Below are 20823 nucleotides of genomic sequence, written 5' to 3'. Positions count from 1 at the left end.
GGAACCAGCAAAATCATTTGTGTTGTCAGCAGCACCCACTTCCGACCCTTCAAGTCCCACCCCATCAGGTTTTAGATTTTATTGTTTTTGAACTTGGGTCCAGTAATAGCCCAAGTTCTCCATTGTGTATGTAATTCTGTTTTCTGGCAATCATTCTTCACATTTATCTTCCTTGGGGGGACATATTCTTCTGAGATTCATGGGTGCAGGCAGCCAAGAGCACAGAACTACAGGAACATTTGTCCTTCAGACGTCACTGGGTGAAGCATTTCTGACTCACCAGGTTCCTCACAGCGGTCTTCACATCCTTGTTTCTGAGGCTGTAGATGATGGGGTTGAGCATGGGGGTCACCACCCCATAGAAGAGGGAGATGAGCTTGTCTGAAAGGTCCTGCTTGTCTGCCCCCAGGGGATCCTTGGATTTGGGCTTCCCGTACATGAAAAGGATAGTCCCATAGAAGATGACCACGACCGTGAGGTGGGCAGAGCAGGTGGAGAAGGCCTTTTTCCTCCCCTCAGCTGAGGGGATCCTCAGGATAGTGGTGAGGATGAAGATGTAGGAGACAAAGATGAACAGAACTGGGACCACTAGGAAGATCACATTTGTCACCCCCATGCTGATCACATTGATGGAGATGTCAGCACAGGCCAACTTCAGGACAGCCAGGATCTCACAGGTGAAGTGATTGATGATGTTGTCCCCACAGAAGGGAAGTCTCATTGCAAGGGACGTTTGAACCATGGAGGCAGCGCTTCCAGCTGCCCAGGAGCTGGCAGCCATGGGCACGTAGACAGCCTTGCTCATGACCACAGCGTACCTAAGGGGGTTACAGATGGCCACATAGCGATCAAACGCCATCATGCCCAGAAGCACACACTCTGTGGCCCCCATGGCAAAGGAGAGGAACATTTGCACAGCACATCCTGAGAAAAGGATAGTTTTCCTAGGTGTCAGGAAGCTGTCAAGAATGAGAGGGACAGAGGAGGTTGTGTAGCAGAAGTCCAGGAAGGAGAGGTTCCCCAGGAAGAAGTACATGGGCGTGTGCAGGCGGGAGACAGACACAGTCACCAGGATGAGGACCCCATTGCCCAGCAGAATCACCAGGTACATCAGGAGGATGAGCACAAAGAATGTTTTCTCCAGCCTTGGGTGGGCTGAGAGTCCCAGGAGAATAAACTTGGTCACAGAGGCAGTCTGGTTGTCACTTTCCATGTTATGTCTCTCTTTCAACAGAGGAAAACACCCACGTATCCAAACTCAATATTCTTTGGCCTGCATAGGCCCTGGACATATGCTCTGGAGTTCCAGTTAGGCTGAGTAATTGGATAATAGTCTTGAAAGTCCACAGTCTCAATTTCTTTCCAAGAAAGAGATGCAATAAAATCAGAAATTACTTTGGGACAATAGGACATCAAATTTACAATGTTTAAAATGGTGATCTGGTATTTTAATGAATTTGATCAGAGATATGACATATAACACATTCTTTTTTTTTTTTTTGGTACTGTGTCCATATGCTCCTCTCATTAAACTTCGATCTGAAAAGTGACATTAAGTTTGCTCCATTTCTCCAACTTTGTGCCAGTTACTAGTGGAATGATTAGTTGTGAATACACACTTTATTTCCTCTCCAGGTCATTCTCACAGAAAACGTACTCTTGTTGTTTCCAACATCTCCTTTCTCATGGGCAACACTGGATTCAGGGGTTTTCATCCATCTGTCCATCCATCCATCCATCCATCCATCCATCCATCCATCTGTTTGTGTGTGACCATCCTTCCACCTACTTTTTAAGCTCTCAGTATATGGGTATGACATTTACTATGAGGAGTAGGACTGCCCCATAACCCAGACTTAAGTGAGCTCACAACTTCGCAGGAAAGGGAAGCAAAAATATTCAGGAGAGGCTAGAGTAGCCGAAAGGGCACCCAGGGTATTGGTGGAAATAGGGTCATGGAAAGCTCCTTTGGTAATATAAAATCCAGCTGGGTTTTTAAGGACAAAATGAGATGGAAAGACAAGTTGTGTGTTTTGGGTGGGAGGGGGTCTCAAAGTAACTTAATGTTCTGGAAATGTTAATATGTCCCAAATAGCTTGAATCTGATATGAAACTACAGGACTGGCATTAAAGATGCAGAGAGAAATCACAGCTTCTGGAAATCTAGTTCTGTTAGATATGTAGAGCAGCATTTTTAAAAATCATTCTACTGGGTCACCTTTCCTCTGGGTGAGCATCCATACAGAAATCAACGGACATTAGTAGTTCTTGAGCCTTTTTACTTAGCTGCTAGATATGTCACTCAAACTAATAGTCTGTCACTGATTATGTTCCCCAAGCAATCTAATCCAACCCTCTTTCCCATTCAAGATCATTTTCTACCCACAGATGCATGGTTTTTCAGTTTCAGCTTGATATCTTCTAAGAATGAAGAGATTATTGCATTCCTAAACAGTGTACTCCATTATTTGCAGAGCTCTAAAGTATTAGAAAAATTTTCTTCATTTTGAACCAAGTAGACAACTTTCTAACAGTTCCTTATTTATTCAGTGGTAGTCAGCTTCCTTCTGGAATTGCAGTGAATCTGTGGAAAGTCATCAGGTCTGTAAGACACACATTCGGCTACATTCTTCTTAACTTTCTAACTTGCTTTGTAAACTTCAGTTCTTCCTTCCCTCTCTTACATCCTCAAGTTACCCTATTCTGTGTTGGGATTACAAGAGATCAGTAATGTTCAAACTCTTTAGTAAAGAGAATTTCTTTTCTTTTAAGGAAAGAGAACTTTTGTTTTCTTAAATTCAGAGCCCTCGAATATAAATCAGAGCTGCTCTTGTTGAAGTGGGGAAGGAGGGCTCAGGAAGTCTGGGCTGCTGAGCCAGTGAGGCTCCTTCAAGGCCAGGCTACAATGATGAGCCAATCCAGATCCCATTTACATTGCAGGCAACATAAACGGTGCCCTCTGGAGCCTAACTCTGGGTAACTTCAGTCTTTTCCATGACTACTGTGTGAATAATGCTCCCTGGAGTTATAGGAGAAGAGGCTCTGAAACCATGGGACCATCTCATTTCCAGGGGTGTCTCTAAAATTAGATGAGTCCATTAAATGAGACTGAAAAGTTTCATAGGCTTTCTGCCATCTAGATTTTTCTAAATCCAGGAAGAAGCCATTTGTGTGGCCCTCAGTCTGCAGTACCACTGAAATTATGTCATCTCTTCTCTTTTCAAGTCCCAAACTTTTTGAAAAATCAAGTCAGAAGCTGGAAGTGTTGCTATGCAAACAAAAGGTTGAGTATTACTCTGATAAGAACTCTCACTTACCTTTATCAGGAACCTACGGAAAAAGGGTCCCTACAGCTTGGGAATAGTGCATAAGCCAGAAATAGTAATACTAGTTTGAAAGGCTCAGGCTGAGATGTCCACTTCGGATTTGAAGAAGGAATGGAAACCATTCCTCCCATCTGTTTTGATTCCGTGCTTTAGGCAAAATCTCCAAAGAAACAACCAGTACATACAGAAGGTGATTTGAAATCAGTGCTGTAATTGGGACTATTGTGTTCCCTGAAGTGATTAAGTTTGGAAATGGAATCATACAAAGTCAGAAAACTTTTTATACTTCTGGGAAAATGTCCCCAGGATCTAATTATGCACTCTAAGAAGACTTCTTTTTCTCTTTCTTTTGTTCCTGCTAGAACTTTCCATTCTTAGGCCATTGAAGGATATCAAGGGAAGCATTTCCATGCCCTACTTGAATTTCTACAAACTTCAAAATGCTTAAAACTCTTGAAAAGAGCAGATGGAGAGATATGAATTATTTACAAACAGCCTGTGTTCATGGCATTATGAAACTAGCAGCTGCGGGCACAATGCTTCTAAACCAAGTGCTTAAGGGCATGGCTATGGACACTTGGGGGGAATTTCCACCTAGAGCCCTAAGAAGACTTCAGGGAGGAAGAGATTTCTGGCCAGGCCTTTAACAACGAGGGAGAATTTACACATGGAGAGATAGGAAAGGGGTGGTCAGAAAAGGAAAACCATCTTGGAGACAGAGCTTGGCACAAGTGTTGGGTTTTAGTATTTCTTCCATAGCCTCAAAAAGTCATTTATTTGGAAAGCATCATGGAGCAGGACGTATAGAACAAAGTCCAGGGAAGGTGTTCCTGGGTGGTTCAGTCAGTTAAGCATCCAACTCTTGATTTTGGCTTAAGTCATGATCTCACAGTTCATGAGTTCAAGCCCTGTGTCAGGCTGTGCGCTGACAGCCTGGAGCCTGCTTGGGATTCTTGCTCCCTCTCTCTCTCTGCCCCTCCCCCAACAACCCCCGTCCCAAAATAAATAAATAAACTAAGAAAAAAAAAAAAAGAAAATGAACAAAGTCCAAGGAAGACGTTCTATGTCTTCTATGTTGGTAAGAATCTGACTGTAGCCTCTAAGATGGCCCTCATTGATTCTTGCCTACTGATATTCATGGTATTGTGTAATTCCCTTCCCTTTAGTGACTTGATTCTAACCAAAAGACTACACTATCTTTCTGGGTTTAATGAAGCAAAATGTCAGAGAGGCCTCTGTGGCAAGGAACTGAGGGAAGTCTCTGTCTGACAGATAGTGTAGAATTGAGATCCTTAGACTAACTACCCTCAAGTTACATGGCTAACAACCATGTAGGTGAACTTGGAAATAAAACTCCTCCCTCTTTCCCAGTGAAACCACCAGAAGAGATCCCAGCCTTAGTCAACATCTTCATTATAGTTTTATGAAAGACCCTGAAACGGAAGACCCAGCTAATCTGTGCTCAGATTCTTGACTTACAGAGATCAGGAAGCAATGCATGTGTGTTCCTCTAAACTACTAGGTTTTGTAGCAATTTGTTTTACAACAATAAATAAATAACAATAAAATAAATGGATTCATGGAGTGAGCTGTGAAGAAGAAACTAGGGAAAGGAAGAGGTGACACATCTAGAAAAAGGTGGTTCAGTCTAGAAAAAGGTTGTTCAGTGAAAGGGAACCTTTTGTCTTCCCAAAAGTCTATTTCATTGCCAGAGGACATTAGTGATCAGAAGGATTTTTCTCACTCTGGACCAAAGGTTGCCTATCAGCCTCCCTCTCGCTTAGCTCTTGAGAGTCACACAAGACATGATTGCTTCCTCTTGTGTATCAGACTTCCAAAAATAAGAAGACAATAAATCATTGTAGACGTGTTCAGTTACACTGAAGATGTTGAGTGCCGCCAAGATGGCGGAGAAATAGGGAGCTCCATGCATTTCGCTTGCACCCATCTCTCAAACAGAGAAGGCCTGAAGTCATAGGACACTGAGCCACAGGAGTTTGGGAAGAGAAAGAAATAGAATACACTGGGAAGGAAACCTCATAAGTGCGGCTACCTCAGTAAACAAGCCAAAGTACACATGGTGGAGAGTCCCAGTTACACTGAAGATGTGAGCCTGAAGTAAGCACAGCATCTCTTCCACAGTAATTTAACAAATAGCATACAGTAACTAAACAGTAACTCAATAAATAAATTTAGTTACTAAACAGTAACTAAATAAATATGATAAAATCATGACTTAGAGCCATCCTGCAAACCAGTCCCTATCATCAGATCACATGACACAAGGAATCTTGGGCCCTTGAATGACCTGCTTACAAGAGGGGCTTTTCACTGTGATTTAGAGCGAAGTAACAATAATAAATACAATAACAAGCCCCCAGTAGAATACACCTTCCTGCTGTGTTGAGGCTTCTAGGAAGTTCATTAGACAGATTTGTGCCTTGCCAATAGCAGTCATTATAACAAGTCCATACATTTACGCAGACTGATAGAAAGTTGTTCGCTTCTGGGGAGTAAATTTTACTTACAGTGAGATGTGTACATCTTAAGTGTGTCATCCAGTGAGTTTTGACAGATGTGCACACTATGTGACCCAAATCCAATCAAATTAGAGACTATTTCCAACACTGTAATGAGTTTTCTTATGCCCCTTCCCAGTCAGTCCCCAGTACTACCATGCCCAGAGCAATCTCCATTGTTCTGATACTTTTTACCTTTTTAGAAACATCATATTAATAGAATCATACAGTAACTTTTCTTTTGTCTAGGTCTTTATTCAGAATGTTTTTGAGATTTATCCATGTTGTTAAATGATTTAGTGGTTTGTCCTTTTTTTATTGCTGAGTAGTACTCTGTTACATGGATATTCCAGTTTGTTTATCCATTCTCCTAGTTGATGAACATCTAGTCTGTTTCCAGGTGTGGTTATTATGAATAAAGTAATTATTGACAATCTCATACAAGTCTTTTTGTAGACATATATTTCAACCTCTCTTGGCTAAATACCTGAGAATGGGATTGCTGGGTCATAGCATAGGTATACACTTAGTTTTATAGGAAACAGACAGAACTTTTGCCAAAGTATACCATTTTACATTCCTATCAGTAATGTACAAAAGTTCTTACTGCATCACATTCCCGTCAGTATTTGGTGTTGTCAGTCTTTAAAATTTTAACCAACCTCTCAGTCAGTTAAGCATCTGACTTTGGCTCAGGTCATGATCTCACGGTTCATGGGTTCAAGCCCCATGTCAAGCTCTGAGCTGTCAGCACAGCACAGCACAGCACACAGCACAGTTTTATTAATAAATGAACATTAAAAAATTAAAAATTTTAGCTAAACTGATTGATGTGTAGTGGTCTCATTACGATTTTTCTTTCCATTTTCATGATAACTAATTATATTGAGTACCTTTTCACTTGCCGATTGGTCATTTATGTAGCTTTGTCAATTATTGGTTCAAGTATTTTGCCCATTATTATACTTTGTTGTTGTTTTTAAAAATAATGGTTTGTAGGAGTCCTTATATATTTTATTATTATTATTAATGTTTATTTATTTTTGAGAGAGACAGAGTGTGAGCAGGGGAGGAACAGAGAGAGAGGGAGACACAGAATCCAAAACAGGCTTCAGGCTCTCAGCTGTCAGCACAGAGCCTGACATGGGGCTTGAACTCATGGGCTGTGAGATCATGACCTGAGCCAAAGTCGGATGCTTAACTGAGTCACGCAGGCGCCCCCTTTATGTATTTTAGATATGAGCCTTTGTCAGATATGTGTATTGTGAATATTCTCCCAGTGTGGTGTGGCTTCCACGTTCATTTTCTTAATAATGTCTTCCGCTGAGCACCTGTTTCAAATTTTGATAAATTCTATCATTTTTCTTTTTTGGTTATTCTTTCTGTATCCTATCAAAGAAAATTTCGCTTACCCTCAGTCAAAATGATATTTTTCAATGTTTTATTATAAAAAGCTTTATAGCTTCCACTTTAATGTTTAGGTCTATATTCCAATGTGAATTAATTTTTAATTTTTTTTTGTCTAGTTCTATCAATTACTAAGAAACAGATATGAAAATCTCCCATTCTGATTATGAACCTATATATCCCTTTAATTTTTTTTTAATTATTTTTTTTTAATTTCTGAGAAAGAGAGAGAGAGAGAGAGAGGGAGAGAACGTGAGCAGGGGAGGGTCAGAGAGGGAGGGAGACACAGAATCTGAAACAGGCTCCAGGCTCTGAGCTGGCTGTCAGCACAGAGCCTGACGCGGGGCTCGAACCCACAAACCGCGAGATCGTGACCTGAGCCGAAGTCGGACGCTTAACAGACTGAGCCACCCAGGCGCCCGGCTATCCTTTTAATTATGTCCATATTTTGTTTTATATTATTTTGAGGTTTTGTTACTAGGTGAAATACATTAATGATTTTTATGTCTTCCTGATTGACACCTTGTCATGATGAGATGTCTCTCTTTATCTCTGGTAATACTCTTTTATTTAAGTCTACCTTATCTGATATTTATATAACCCTCCAGCTAACTGTTTGATATATTTTTCCATCCTTTTGTTTTCAGCTTGTATGTGTCTGTATATTTAATTCTTTTAGACTTCTTTAGAGTCTGATAGTCTCTGTATTTTAATTGGTATGTTTAATCTATTTCTATTTAATGTAATCATTGATTAGTTGGGTTTAGATTTACTATTATGTTATTGTTTTCCATTTATCTCATCTATTTTTTGTTTCTCTCTTCTTCCTTTCCTGCCGTCTCTTGGGTTAATCGAATAGTTCTTAGAACTAATTCCACTTTAATCTATCTATTGGATTTTTGGCTTTATCTCTTTTCCAATGGTTACTTTAGGGATTACTGTATACATCTGAATCTTTTAGCTGTCTCAAAATTATTACTCAAACAGGAATTTATAAATCAGCCAGAAAAGCAAATTAATAAATCAACCCCAGTGCCAGACTTCTTCTGCCAGAATATTCTAGGTACTTGCTCCTCAAGGTGTAGTTTAAGACCAGCAGTGACATCACTTGAGATCTTGTTAGAACTACAAAATCTCCAGTCCCACTCCAGATTTGCTGAACCATAATCTGCATTGTAACAAAATCCCCAGATGATTCATATTCACATCAAGGTTTGAGAAGCACTGTCCTCAATAATTAACTGACATTCTGGAGTAACACAGAGCAAATATTAGACCCATCTGAATCCCTATTTGATGATGTCCATCACTTCTTGGAATCCATCACACCATGATCATCTTTGGTCAACTTGGATAGTTTTGTTTGTTCCTGTTGTGAGTACTACTCCTTGATTGGCCACAACCACATAACCAGTCTTTTGTTGTACTATCAGCTGCTCGGCTTTCTGCATTGTTCTGAAACCTGATACTTACCTAGTCCCCTATAAATGGAAAGTGCACAATGCCTTTGCTCCATGCAATGCCACATTTATTTTATTTATTTTCTGTGAAATTCTTTCTTTTAACTCCACAGCTGTGTTGTGTTTGCAGTGGAATACCTTCTGGACTGAAATGATTGCTCTCTTGAAAGCCAGACAACCTGATTCAGAATCTCTGTGATATATGGTCCTGTTGTTGGATACAAAGCAGTCAGAGGTTGAGTTTTCTAGGTTATAGATTCTGGATTCAAAATATGAATTTTAGTGGGACACAGATATTTAGTCCATAGCAGCCCTCATTGGGTTAAAGCAGCCCTGTCTCCTCCTGATTACTAGGATCAGTGACTCCTTGCCTTGCCTGCTGGTCTCCTGGCATAAGAAGTCCAACATGACTGGAGGATAGCCATAAATTTAAGTTTAGTAGATATAACAGAATAGAAAGTCCAGAAATCAATCCTTAAATTTATGGTCAATTGACTTTCAACGAAGGTGCCAAGGCAATCCAATGGGGGGAGGGGGGGGTTTGGAAATAGTCTTTTCAACAAATGGTCTGAAACAATTGGATATTCATATGTAAAAAATTAATGAAATCCTTACTTCATACCACACAAGAAGTTAACTCAAAATGGATCACAGACCTAAATGTAAAACTTAAAACTATATAACCTGTAGGGTGCCTGGGTGGCTTAGTCAATTGAGCATCTGACTTTTGATTTTGTCTCAGGTCATGATCCCAGGGTCATGAGATCGAGCCTTGCATTAGGCTCCATGGTGAGTGTGGAGATGGCTTAGGATTCTCTCTCTCTCTCCTTCTGTCCCTCTCTCCCACTCATGCCCTCTCTCTTTCTCTTTAAACAACAACAACAACAACTATACAACTTCTAGAAGGAAACATGGGATAAAATGTTTATAACCTTGGATAAGTGAAGATTTCTTAAATAAGACATCAAAATTTATTTTTAAAAATTGATTATTATACTACAAAATTAAAAACTTTTGTTTTTCAAATGATACCATAAAAATGAAAAGACAAAAAAGACTGAAATACTTGCAATTTACATATATGATAAAGGATGTACATCCAGGTTACATAAAAAACTCTTATGTATGGCTCAATAATGAAAAGATTAATAGCCCAATTTAAAATATCTTCACTAAAAAGGTGTGATGGCTAATAAGCACATGAAAAGATGCTCAACATCAGTAGCCATCAGGGAAATGCAAATTAAAACTACAGTGGGTTGCTACTGTATATCTACTAGGAGAACTACATTGAAAATACTAATAATACCAGATGTTGGTGATGATGTAAAGAAACAGGCAGTGTCGTACAATGTGGGAATTTAAAATGATGCAGCTACTTTGGAAACCAGTCTATCAGTTTCTTACAGATAAACATATTTGTACCAATCAACCCACCAATTCCACACAAGCTTGTGTACATGAATGTTCATGGTAACATTATTCATGATAGCCAAAAGGTAGACAAATCCAAATGTCCATCAATGAATGAATACATAAACACAATGTGGTAGATCCATACAATTCTTGTCTGTGATAAAAAGGAGAAAACTACTAATACATGTTATAACTAGGTGAGCCTCAAAAACATGCTAAATGAAAGATGTCAGACACAAAATACTATATATTGTATTGTGCCATTTATCTAAAATTTCTAGAAAAGGCAAATCTTTCTAGAAATAAGTAGATTAGTAGTTACCTGGGACTGGAGTTGGGGATTGATTACCTGCAAATGGGCATGAGAGAACTTTTTGAAATGATGTAAATGTTCTAAAATTGGTTTGTAGTGATAACTGGACAACTGTATAGATTTATCAAAAATCATTAAACATGACTTCTAATGGGTGAATCTTATGGTAGGTAAGTTATACTCTATTAAGTGCTACAAAGGTTTAATGAGACTCTTTCTGTGTCTCCCGGTGGAAGCCACACTTCTCTGAGAACTAGGACACTTAGACCTATAAAACCTAATGTTACAGTCACTGAAAGCACAAATTGTCCTAATAGACAACTGGAGGTTATGTAACCAGGGCTACTCTTGCTTCTTTGTGTGGAAGAATATACCTGAGATTGTTCAAGAGCAGTGAATACACTCTTGGTCTCTCAGCTCTACATGGCTGGCCAGGGATTTGAACCTAGACATTTTATGTTACATCAGCCTCTGGACATGTTCCAAATATACAGAAGATGGGATCCACAGAGATCAAAGCCACTATAGCAGAAAGGGAGTAATTGATTACAAGAAGCGCTGCCTAATGAGTTCACAACGGTTGTTTCAAAACTGAATTCTTTAAGGCTTTTGCTGTTCATTATAGCCTAGCACTCCGTTTGCACAAGGCACACAATAGAGAATATCTACTTTCTACAAGTTAGTAATCATATTAGATATGACTTTTATTGCCCTCTTTCAAAGAAAGTAACTTAATCTAGATTATTGAAAAGTATAATCTAATAGAGAAGAGTGTCCTTTAGAAGCAGAAGTGCAGGAATATGGGCCAGGTTGAGGAAAAGTTGGAAACCGAGAACTGGGAACATATGAGGATGCCCTCAATCATCTGCTCTTTGGCTGTTCTCTCTCTTCTCTTTGCAGACTTGGTTTCTCTTTATCACCCCAGTACACATGGGCAGACACAATTACCCCAAAATTCCCAGGTTTGTATGTTATGGTTGCAGTGACTCATTTCTTGGGTATTAACAACAGTCCCCAAAACCTTGCAGAAAGAATCTGGCTGGCCAAGATAGGGTCAGTGTCACACAGCTCAGACATGCACACCTCATATGTGAGGATAAGGAAGAGGGATGACTGGGGAAATGCCCAGAGAAATGGGATTATGGACTCATAAACTAGGAAGCCAAACAAAAAGGCACTATAATAATAAATTGAAAGTGATTCAGTTAACTGTGGAATTGAACTGTATTCAAGTGTCATATGGCCTCAGAGGAGTTATTTAACATGTTTCATTAATAATAAAAATGTTCATTTATTAATTGGGAGAAAACTCTTTGTTAACCACTGTGCATCATATATGTATATATATTAAATTGATATGGAATATATGAATTATTTTTATTAATATAATTTATTGTCAAGTTGGCTTACATACAACACCCACTGCTCACCCCAGCATGTGCTCTCCTCAGTACTCATGACCCATTCTCCCTCTCCCCCACCCTCACCCCCCGTCCTAAATGAAACATATTTAATCTCCACAACAACTCCATGGGGTTGATTTAATTATCTCTAATATACAAATTAGAAAACTGAGTCTACAAGATTAAGTAGCTTTTTAAAAATGTATCCGGAATCACACAGGCAGAGGCACCTCCACATCAGTCAGGCTCCAAAGTCCATGCTCTTAACCATATGGGTAATTACAAGTGTATTTGTAGCATTGGTGCCAGTGTCCAGTCCAAATCCTGAAGAGACAGAGGAAACTGAGTTTGACCATTGGGGTCTGGATAGTTGTAAGCATTAGAAATAAAGGGACTCAGAATATAAGCTTTGCATTGCAGTAATAATGAACTGGAGAATGCTAGAAATTTTATTCTTGGCCTACAATGTCTTGAGTTTGATTAGTATTGACACAAAATCCTCCTTCACAAATTTGGGTAGGAATAGATGTGCTTTATGTACAGTAAAAGAAGATGGAGCCAAAATAAGTTCTATGATATTAAGCAGGAAATAATTAAACAGGAAGCACTCTGGGCCCCTTAACAGGGTTAAATGGTATTATTGAGATGTCTTGGTGTTGGTAATTTTCCGAAATGGCAGGTTGGTTTTCAGTTTGGACACCAGTTAAGAAGTGACTTTTCCTCCCTGCCCTACTCCCTTCCCTTTGCACAGTAAAGCAGAAAACAACACAATTGGCACAGACAAATTGCAGCTGGTCAGCACATGAACAAGGAAAGTATGTTTTTCTTACAAAGTTTTCCATTTTTATTTATTTTTCATGATAAAAATAAAATTTAATAGTCACTTATCCTTGTTTCTAGGTGATGTAGCACAGTCCTCTCCCCTCTTCATTCCAAGGATTTCATGTTCCATTGTCAATCAGTCAGGAGAGTCCCAACCTGATGTGCATTGTTTGGGCAGTTTTGTGATGAAACTGGTGTGTAGGACCATCGAACAACTCTATGCTTATGAAGCAGTCATTTCCTAGGGTATCTGTATGCACAGAGCCACAAGTTATGCTGCTTCCTCCCACTCTCACTGGGCAAAGCATTTCTGACTCACCAGGGTCTTCACAGCGACCTTCACATCCTTGTTTCTGAGGCTGTAGATGATGGGGTTGAGCATGGGAGTCAGGACTCCATAGAAGAGGGAGATGAGCTTGTCTGAAAGGTCCTGCTTGTCTGCCCCCAGGGGGTCCTTGGATTTGGGCTTCCCGTACATGAAGAGGATGGTCCCGTAGAAGATGACCACCACAGTGAGGTGGGCCGAGCAGGTGGAAAAGGCCTTTTTCCTCCCCTCAGCTGAGGGGATCCTCAGGATAGTGGTGAGGATGAAGATGTAGGAGACAAAGATGAACAGAACTGGGACCCCCAGGAAGATCACATTGGCCACCCCCATGCTGATCACATTGATGGAGATGTCCGCACAAGCCAACTTCAGGACAGCCAGGATCTCACAGGTGAAGTGGTTGATGACATTGTCCCCACAGAAAGGTAATTGCACTGCAAGAGAGATCTGCACCAAGGAGTTGGCTCCACCAGCCATCCAGGAGCTGAGAGCCATGGGCACATAGACAGACTTTCTCATGACCACAGGGTATCTCAGGGGGTTACAGATGGCCACATAGCGATCAAACGCCATCATGCCCAGGAGCACACACTCTGTGGCTCCCATGGCAAAGGAGAGGAACATCTGCATGGCACAACCTGAGAAGGAGATGGTTTTCCTGGGAGTGAGGAAGCCGTCCAGGACAAGAGGGACAGAAGAGGTTGTGTAGCAGATGTCCAGGAAGGAGAGGTTCCCCAGGAAGAAGTACATGGGCGTGTGTAGGCGGGAGTCAAGGATGGTCACCAGGATGAGGACCCCATTGCCCAGCAGGATCACCAGGTACATCGACAGGATGAGCACAAAGAATGTTTTCTCAAGCTTTGGCTGATCTGACAGCCCCAGCAAGACAAATCCTGCTACAACAGATTGGTTGCCCACTTCCATCTTAAATTCTCTCTTCTACCCTCAGGAAAACTGAGGACAGCAAGCACATGTTTATAGGGATCGATATGTGGTGATTTAAAAATGAGAACTTAAAATAAATTTATGCTTTGACATGCCAACTTATAATACCAACATTGAAGTTATGAAAATCATTCTCCACTGAAGTTACCTTAAAAGTCAGGATATATAAAATCAAAAGCAGGAAGAACAGACCCTGGAAGAACAGACCCTGGAAACAAATTATGATATACAATAGAATTTTAGCCAGATCAGTAGTGTCGACACACTTGAAGGAAGGGTCTACATAGGAACCAGAAACAAGGAACTCTGAGGGTATGCTGCATGCCTGGGTCCAGAGCACTGATTGACTCTTCTGACGCCCTGCCTGCCCGTAATTGTCCCTGTAGTGTCCATAGAACTTAAGGCTGTCTTATTCAGTGATGATAACCACTGACATCACTTCACTTACTCCCCTTGCTCTAATCATGTGCTTATACAATAATTTTCTGACAATAATTTGGCTCCACATGGAGTCCTACATGGAGAGAATGTGATGAACAGAGGTCAGGAACATTAGAATCTGCCAAGCATTTATATTTGTTACTTGATGCCTGGCTTATACTTCATTTCTCATGAGTTTGAGAGGCTGATCTCCTTCATTACACTGTCAATAGGGACTATCTGGCTAATAGTTCGTGGAGACCCTAACAAAAGCACTTCCACATGCCCCCTCTCTAACCATGGCCTTTGTCCACAGCATTGAAGTTGCCCTTCCAGCCCCCTTCTCCAGTCAGTTCCAGCCCCCAGCGCTAGGGAGCAAGAGTAGAATCCAGGGATGAATGTCCTGCATGCCTCCCAGTGTGAATATTTGTGACTTTATGATCAGGCTCTATGTTTTTGTAGCTGTTTTATAAGTCACAACTCCCCACTCAGACCCTTTTATATCAGAGTTGACCATTAAAGCTGGTGCAATGCCACAGTGATTCTTTCTCCCCCACAGAAGAGCAGACAATTCTACCCAGCCTTGTAATAGGGTTTCTCCAAAGAGGCGCTGGACATAGGATGTGCTCCAGTCATGTAGACCAGTTAATCCAATATATTAGAGAAAACCTCAAACCTTGGCTTCTCATGTTAAACATGAGGAAACAGAAGCTCACAAGTGCTCCCCAGTTGGTGCCAGAGCAGGTCTGCTGAGGATCCATGGACACACTATGAAATCCTGTTCATGTCCTGATCCTGAGATGTCACACCTTTCTCTAAGATATCTGCCTTGTAACAGAGCTTGGGTAGGGGGCTGTCCCTGGGCTTCACACATTACATGACTATTACATTATTGATGCTACTTTGAAGCTGTCCTCATGCAATTATCAGAAGACATTAACTATAGGCATTGAGAATCCTTGGAAAAAAGAGATCTGTTTTTAGAGACATTAGTGCTATTGGCTGAAGAATCTCAAGCTTGGCAGAAATGTCAAAAAGTAACTGGTTTGCTTCTTTCCCCTCGATTGTATGAACATCTATGAAATGCAATTTTCCCATTTCTGCTTTGAATACCTTGAGCTATGCGAGTACATGGCTCCCATCACTTTGTCAGACAGCCTTGATTGCTGGAAAGTTTTCTCTTACATTGAACAGAACTTCCTTCTTCTAATATTATCCCCATACCTTACCTCCTACTGCCCCCCACTGGCCTGAACTCCCAGGACATGCCTGCTCCCTTCCCCTACAGAAGTCTTTCAGAGACATGGAAGCTGTGAGCTGGTACCTACTCACAACTATCTTTTCTTTTCTCCCACCAATTTGGAGAAGTTTCAGCCACAGAGAGAGCTCGGTCTACATCCAGTATGGGGATGAGTCCATAATGGGGTCAGGAGCTTACCTGGACAAGAGATTTTGTGGCAGGGAGGATGGTAAAGGCTTCTGGCTTTGGAGGTGATAGCTTCAGCTGCCCACCTTGACCATTCCCTGTCTAGCTCTATCCATTGAGGCTGTGCCCGGAAATGTGCAGCGAATTCTGTTTATCAGTCTTGGAGCTAAGCAGTCCCTTCAAGTTTCACAGAAGGTAAAGAAATTTCAGGGTTGGCCATAGCCGAAGGGGCCCTAGCTGCTCTCTTTGCTGGTCTTCTCCATGCCTGGTGAGGTAATAGCAGGAAGGACGCCTCAAGTTGCTGCTTCCCAGTGGCCCTGCAGTCATGCCCAACCTGAGTGATCAGGGCAGACACACTCTGCTCTCTGCCCCTTGCCCTCTCTCTACAAGTTCTGTCAAAGACCATGGAGCAATTTAGAGTTCTGGTAGTTTGGGGCCAGTTTTAATCCCAGAAGCAATTTAAAGTTTGGCGGAGGCCTCACAGGAGTTTAGAGCCTGTGTCCTATGAACCCAATTAGATAGGCTGTGGACAACACTATGTAAATCTTAGCTCTCACTACAAAGAACTGTTCTTTAGATTAGAAATTCCCATCTTGTCCTTGCTGACCATCCCAGAAGTAGAGGAGATAACTAAGGTCTGACTATGCTTTTACCACAATGGTGTTTGTTAGAGGGGGCTCTGCACTTGTCTTTGCAAGACTAAGTGTCCAAACAAGAGGTGGACACAAACAAGGTTTGCCTAGGCCCTCGCAGACACACTGGGCATCCACATGCTCCAGTAGCTGACCTTTGCTACAGTCACCCAGCACTCATCTGGGGCTGATCGGCTCTAGCCCTTGCCCTCAATGACAGGAAACAAGAGACAGCCACACAGACCAGCACCAGGTACCAGAAAAAGGGCAGAAATGACAAGGATGGTACCTCTGAGCTCCAGAAAGCTCCCAGTGACAGATACAGTTTGAGAGATGATTGCCAAGTGCCCCTAAGCTGTATGGGAGCCTGAAACAAGGAAGAGTCAGAAGAAGGAGGTCAGAGCAGCTTAGGTCCCAACTAGGAAGCAATTTTTCCTGCTCCCTGCCATGCTTATAATATAGCAGGGAATAAGGATGATGGATTGAAGCAAAGGACATGAGGGCAGAAGAGAGCTCTGCGGTTGGTGAGAGAACAGCAAAGTCTACACTTAGAAGCAGCACTGGAGTCACAGGCCAGACAGGTAACTAGCATTTTGCTAAGAGCTTCTGTTTAGTTGGAGATTTTTGGTGACAAGGAAGAGAGAACCTTCAGGTAACCTCAACTGGAGTCCAGGAGGTGAGAATCAGGCAGTGTGGAACGTGGCCATGCCTGCTCAGCGGGGCTTGAGAACTGGAATTCTCCCATACAGTGGATGAGAGGGAAGGCAGGGAGGAGGTGAGGAGCCTTGAATTGAAGCCTAATCTCTATCAAAAGGGACTGGTAAAGAATGGTCTTAAAGAGAAAGAGGATGATTTGCTAATTGTGGGAGCCCGACAGTGACCACAGGAAAGCGTGGTTAGGGACGCGGGGATGTGCCTGCACACGGGGCTCCCTGCCTGGGCAAAGCATGCCTGCAAACAGGATGCTCTGCCAGGAGGCCTGCACACAATATCCAAGTTTAATGGTCCGCTCGCAAACGAGGGAACACGCCCTCCTTAGAACTAAGGAGGAGGCTGGAATTGTGAGCAGGCCTCTTAGTAAACATGTTGTGGTCGCTTCCTCCCTTTGCTCCCCCCTGTCCTTGAAATGTGTTTGGCTACTTGCCCTTAATTGGTAAAGGAATGCATCTTGTAGATTTCAGTTTGTATCCAGTTACCGGGTATAAAATAAACCGCAAGAGGGGCTTGCGTAGAATTGTTCCTCCGGCCGGAGTTGTGTCTGTGTCTGTCTTTTATGTGTGTCTTGTCCTCTGTGTCATTTCGTCCGCAACAGCTAATAAAAGACCCTGGGTACTAATTCTTCCCTGGTAAGAAGATGGAAGTTGGTATCATTTGTTGTGTGCTCTTGTCGCCCACGTAAGCATCATGGTCCATGTTATCACAGGGGAAATGCACAAATATCTCATTATAGAGTGTGGGTTCAGCCTCTCTCCACCAATGCTTTTGTCATTTTCATAAAGACTGAGGAAAAGAGGCCCTGGGGTCCCCTGGCTGGGGACCTCTACAACCCACAGACCGCCGCAGGCTTCTGGATAGAGACTAGCATGTTTGGATTTTCTCTTAGAGAAAAGTTTCACCCCTCTGAGCCCTCACTGTAGACCCTCTATAGAAGTCTACCAGCCACATGTCACATCTCTCTGAGTACAAGGAGTGCAGGGGAACAAGAGAAAGTGGAAAGGTAGGCGGGGAGAGACATCTGTGTATCTTCTTTAGTACCTTCATGCTGATTACATTTTAGGCATGGCAGACAAATACATTGGGAACTAGAGGGTCCATTTCAAGACTGCTCCCAGCCTGGGCACTCTTACTTATGGAGGTCCCACCCCGCATCATGTCAAAATGCACCTGCATCCCACTTTACGTGTAATTTTGTGGTAAATTTGAAATGATTTTTCTGCTTCTGTTATTAGAATTACCTGGCTTACAAGTGACTCAATTTACAATTCTATGATTTATCAACAATAAGCATGCAAACTCTGGGGTGCTTGCAAAGTGGAAGTAACTACATACAGATTTTCTCAAAGTAAGATTCATGAGTACCCTACATTCATTTAGCCATTACTGAGGTTGACATAATGTTCCGTTTTTTAGGCACACAAACAGTTATCAAGTTTTTTAAGGATTTTTGTTTGTTTGACTTGTAGTTAAGGGCCAACAGGTTTTCCAGACCTCAAACATCTTTGTACTTAGAGAACACCCCACAGACCCGACCCGACTATTGCACCCTCATGTCCAGGGGGTAAAACAGCCCTGCCAACTCTCTGTTTAGGAGTAAAGACATTTTTACAGTAAGTACAAATTAAGATCCATTTACAGAAGTAAAAAATAAGGAATTTAACTTAGCAGATCATTTTTGGGAAATAATTCTTTTCCTTGAACAAAAGGAATTCACCAAGTTACTTTCCTTGGGAGCCAGGGTTCAGGAGACACCTGAGAATGCAGACCAGTCACACACAGCTCAGGCTGAGATTTGTCAATTGTTTTCTGTTGTGGGTAAGCTTTCCCAGGAAGTTGACTCTGATGGGGAGATTTTCATGTGGGATGTTAACCGGAGAGTGCTCTTAAGATCAATACCTATGGGGTGGAAGTGAAGGAAGCAGGACAGTGCAGATGGAGAACTTGAACTGCCACATAACTCTCATGGGCCAAGGGCAAGCCAGTGCAAGAACTCAAATGAATATTCTTTGCCACCAATACTCCCAGCAGCTGGAGTAACAGAAGCTACAGCCCCTAGTGAGAGAGAGACAGGATCTGGGCAGTATACTCGCCACAGCATCCACTCGATACTCAACCAATACTTCTCAAGGCTTAACATGCACATGAATCTCCTGAGGGATCTTGTTAACATGTAGATTCCAATTCAGTTAAGTCTGGAATGGGCCCCTTCTGCATGTCTAATAAGCTCCCAGGTGATGCTAACACTGCTGGTCTATGGACCACACTATAAGCAGCCTGACTCTGAATTCAATTTACCCCTCACCTAGCATGACTTTGCATTGACTTTCTCAAGTGAATCAGAGTGTGTGGGTCATGACATATCCCACCATCACTGGGTAAAGTGTTTCTGAGCCACCAGGTACTTCACAGCGGTCTTAACATCCTTGTTCCTCAGACTATAGATGATGGGGTTGAGCATAGGAGTTAAAAGTCCATAGAAGAGGGAGATGAGCTTATCTGAAAGGTCCTGCTTGTCTGCCCCCAGGGGGTCCTTGGATTTGGGCTTCCCGTACATAAAGAGGATGGTTCCATAGAAGATGACCACCACAGTAAGGTGGGCCGAGCAGGTGGAAAAGGCCTTTTTCCTCCCCTCAGCTGAGGGGATCCTCAGGATAGTGGTGAGGATGAAGATGTAGGAGACAAAGATGAACAGAACTGGGACCCCCAGGAAGATCACATTGGCCACCCCCATGCTGATCACATTGATGGAGATGTCCGCACAAGCCAACTTCAGGACAGCCAGGATCTCACAGATGAAGTGGTTGATGACGTTGTCCCCACAGAAAGGTAATTGCACTGCAAGAGAGATCTGCACCAAGGAGTTGGCTCCACCAGCCATCCAGGAGCTGAGAGCCATGGGCACATAGACAGACTTTCTCATGACCACAGGGTATCTCAGGGGGTTACAGATGGCCACATAGCGATCAAACGCCATCATGCCCAGGAGCACACACTCTGTGGCTCCCATGGCAAAGGAGAGGAACATCTGCATGGCACAACCTGAGAAGGAGATGGTTTTCCTGGGAGTGAGGAAGCCGTCCAGGACAAGAGGGACAGAAGAGGTTGTGTAGCAGATGTCCAGGAAGGAGAGGTTCCCCAGGAAGAAGTACATGGGCGTGTGTAGGCGGGAGTCAAGGATGGTCACCAGGATGAGGACCCCATTGCCCAGCAGGATCACCAGATACATCGACAGGATGAGCACAAAGAACGTCTTCTCCAGCCTTGGGTGGGCAGAGAGGCCAAGCAAAACAAACTCTGTCACAGCAGACTGATTGGATTCTTCCATTTCAAACTCTCTCCTTTATCCCTAAAAAGACTTAAAGCAGAAATTCTTGTTGGTGTTTTGATGGCTTGCTTGACTCAGTACATGGGGATCACAGTATGATGTCCCTAAAACTATAAATAAACTTAATCTATGGGATTCAATGATAAAACCACGTAATATTAAGTAAGGCTGTGTATCAGTCAAAAGCATGATGAGCAGAACCTGGAAATCTAATGAAACTTAATAAAGTAAGGACATTTCTGTCTAGTCAATGATATTAATGTACCTAAAGGAAAAATTGTGTGTCTGCATGTGCTGTGTGTCTCCAACACTTTCCAGAGAAGCAGGAGCCTCTGACTAACTCTGTCTCTCTGGTATAATTGGGACC

At 42.3% G+C, this 20823-nt stretch overlaps 3 protein-coding genes across 3 annotated transcripts; all 3 read right to left on the bottom strand.

Moving 5' to 3' along the window:
* Window positions 1-253: 253 nt before the first annotated feature.
* Window positions 254-1213, bottom strand: LOC144224999 (olfactory receptor 13C7). The gene has a single exon (XM_077756079.1). The coding sequence runs from the start codon at window positions 1211-1213 to the stop codon at window positions 254-256; it is 960 nt and encodes a 319-aa protein (XP_077612205.1).
* Window positions 1214-12958: 11745 nt separating this feature from the next.
* Window positions 12959-13915, bottom strand: LOC144224998 (olfactory receptor 13C7-like). Its single transcript, XM_077756077.1, has one exon. The coding sequence runs from the start codon at window positions 13913-13915 to the stop codon at window positions 12959-12961; it is 957 nt and encodes a 318-aa protein (XP_077612203.1).
* Window positions 13916-19499: 5584 nt separating this feature from the next.
* Window positions 19500-20456, bottom strand: LOC144224997 (olfactory receptor 13C7-like). The gene has a single exon (XM_077756076.1). It carries the CDS (start codon window positions 20454-20456, stop codon window positions 19500-19502), a length of 957 nt encoding a protein of 318 aa, XP_077612202.1.
* Window positions 20457-20823: the final 367 nt, after the last annotated feature.

Source organism: Crocuta crocuta, unplaced genomic scaffold (genome assembly GCF_008692635.1).
Source record: "Crocuta crocuta isolate KB4526 unplaced genomic scaffold, BGI_CrCroc_1.0 scaffold431, whole genome shotgun sequence".
NCBI lineage: Eukaryota > Metazoa > Chordata > Mammalia > Carnivora > Hyaenidae > Crocuta > Crocuta crocuta.
Note: the sequence above shows the minus strand (reverse complement) of the source record. Positions and strands in the feature narration are given on the sequence as shown.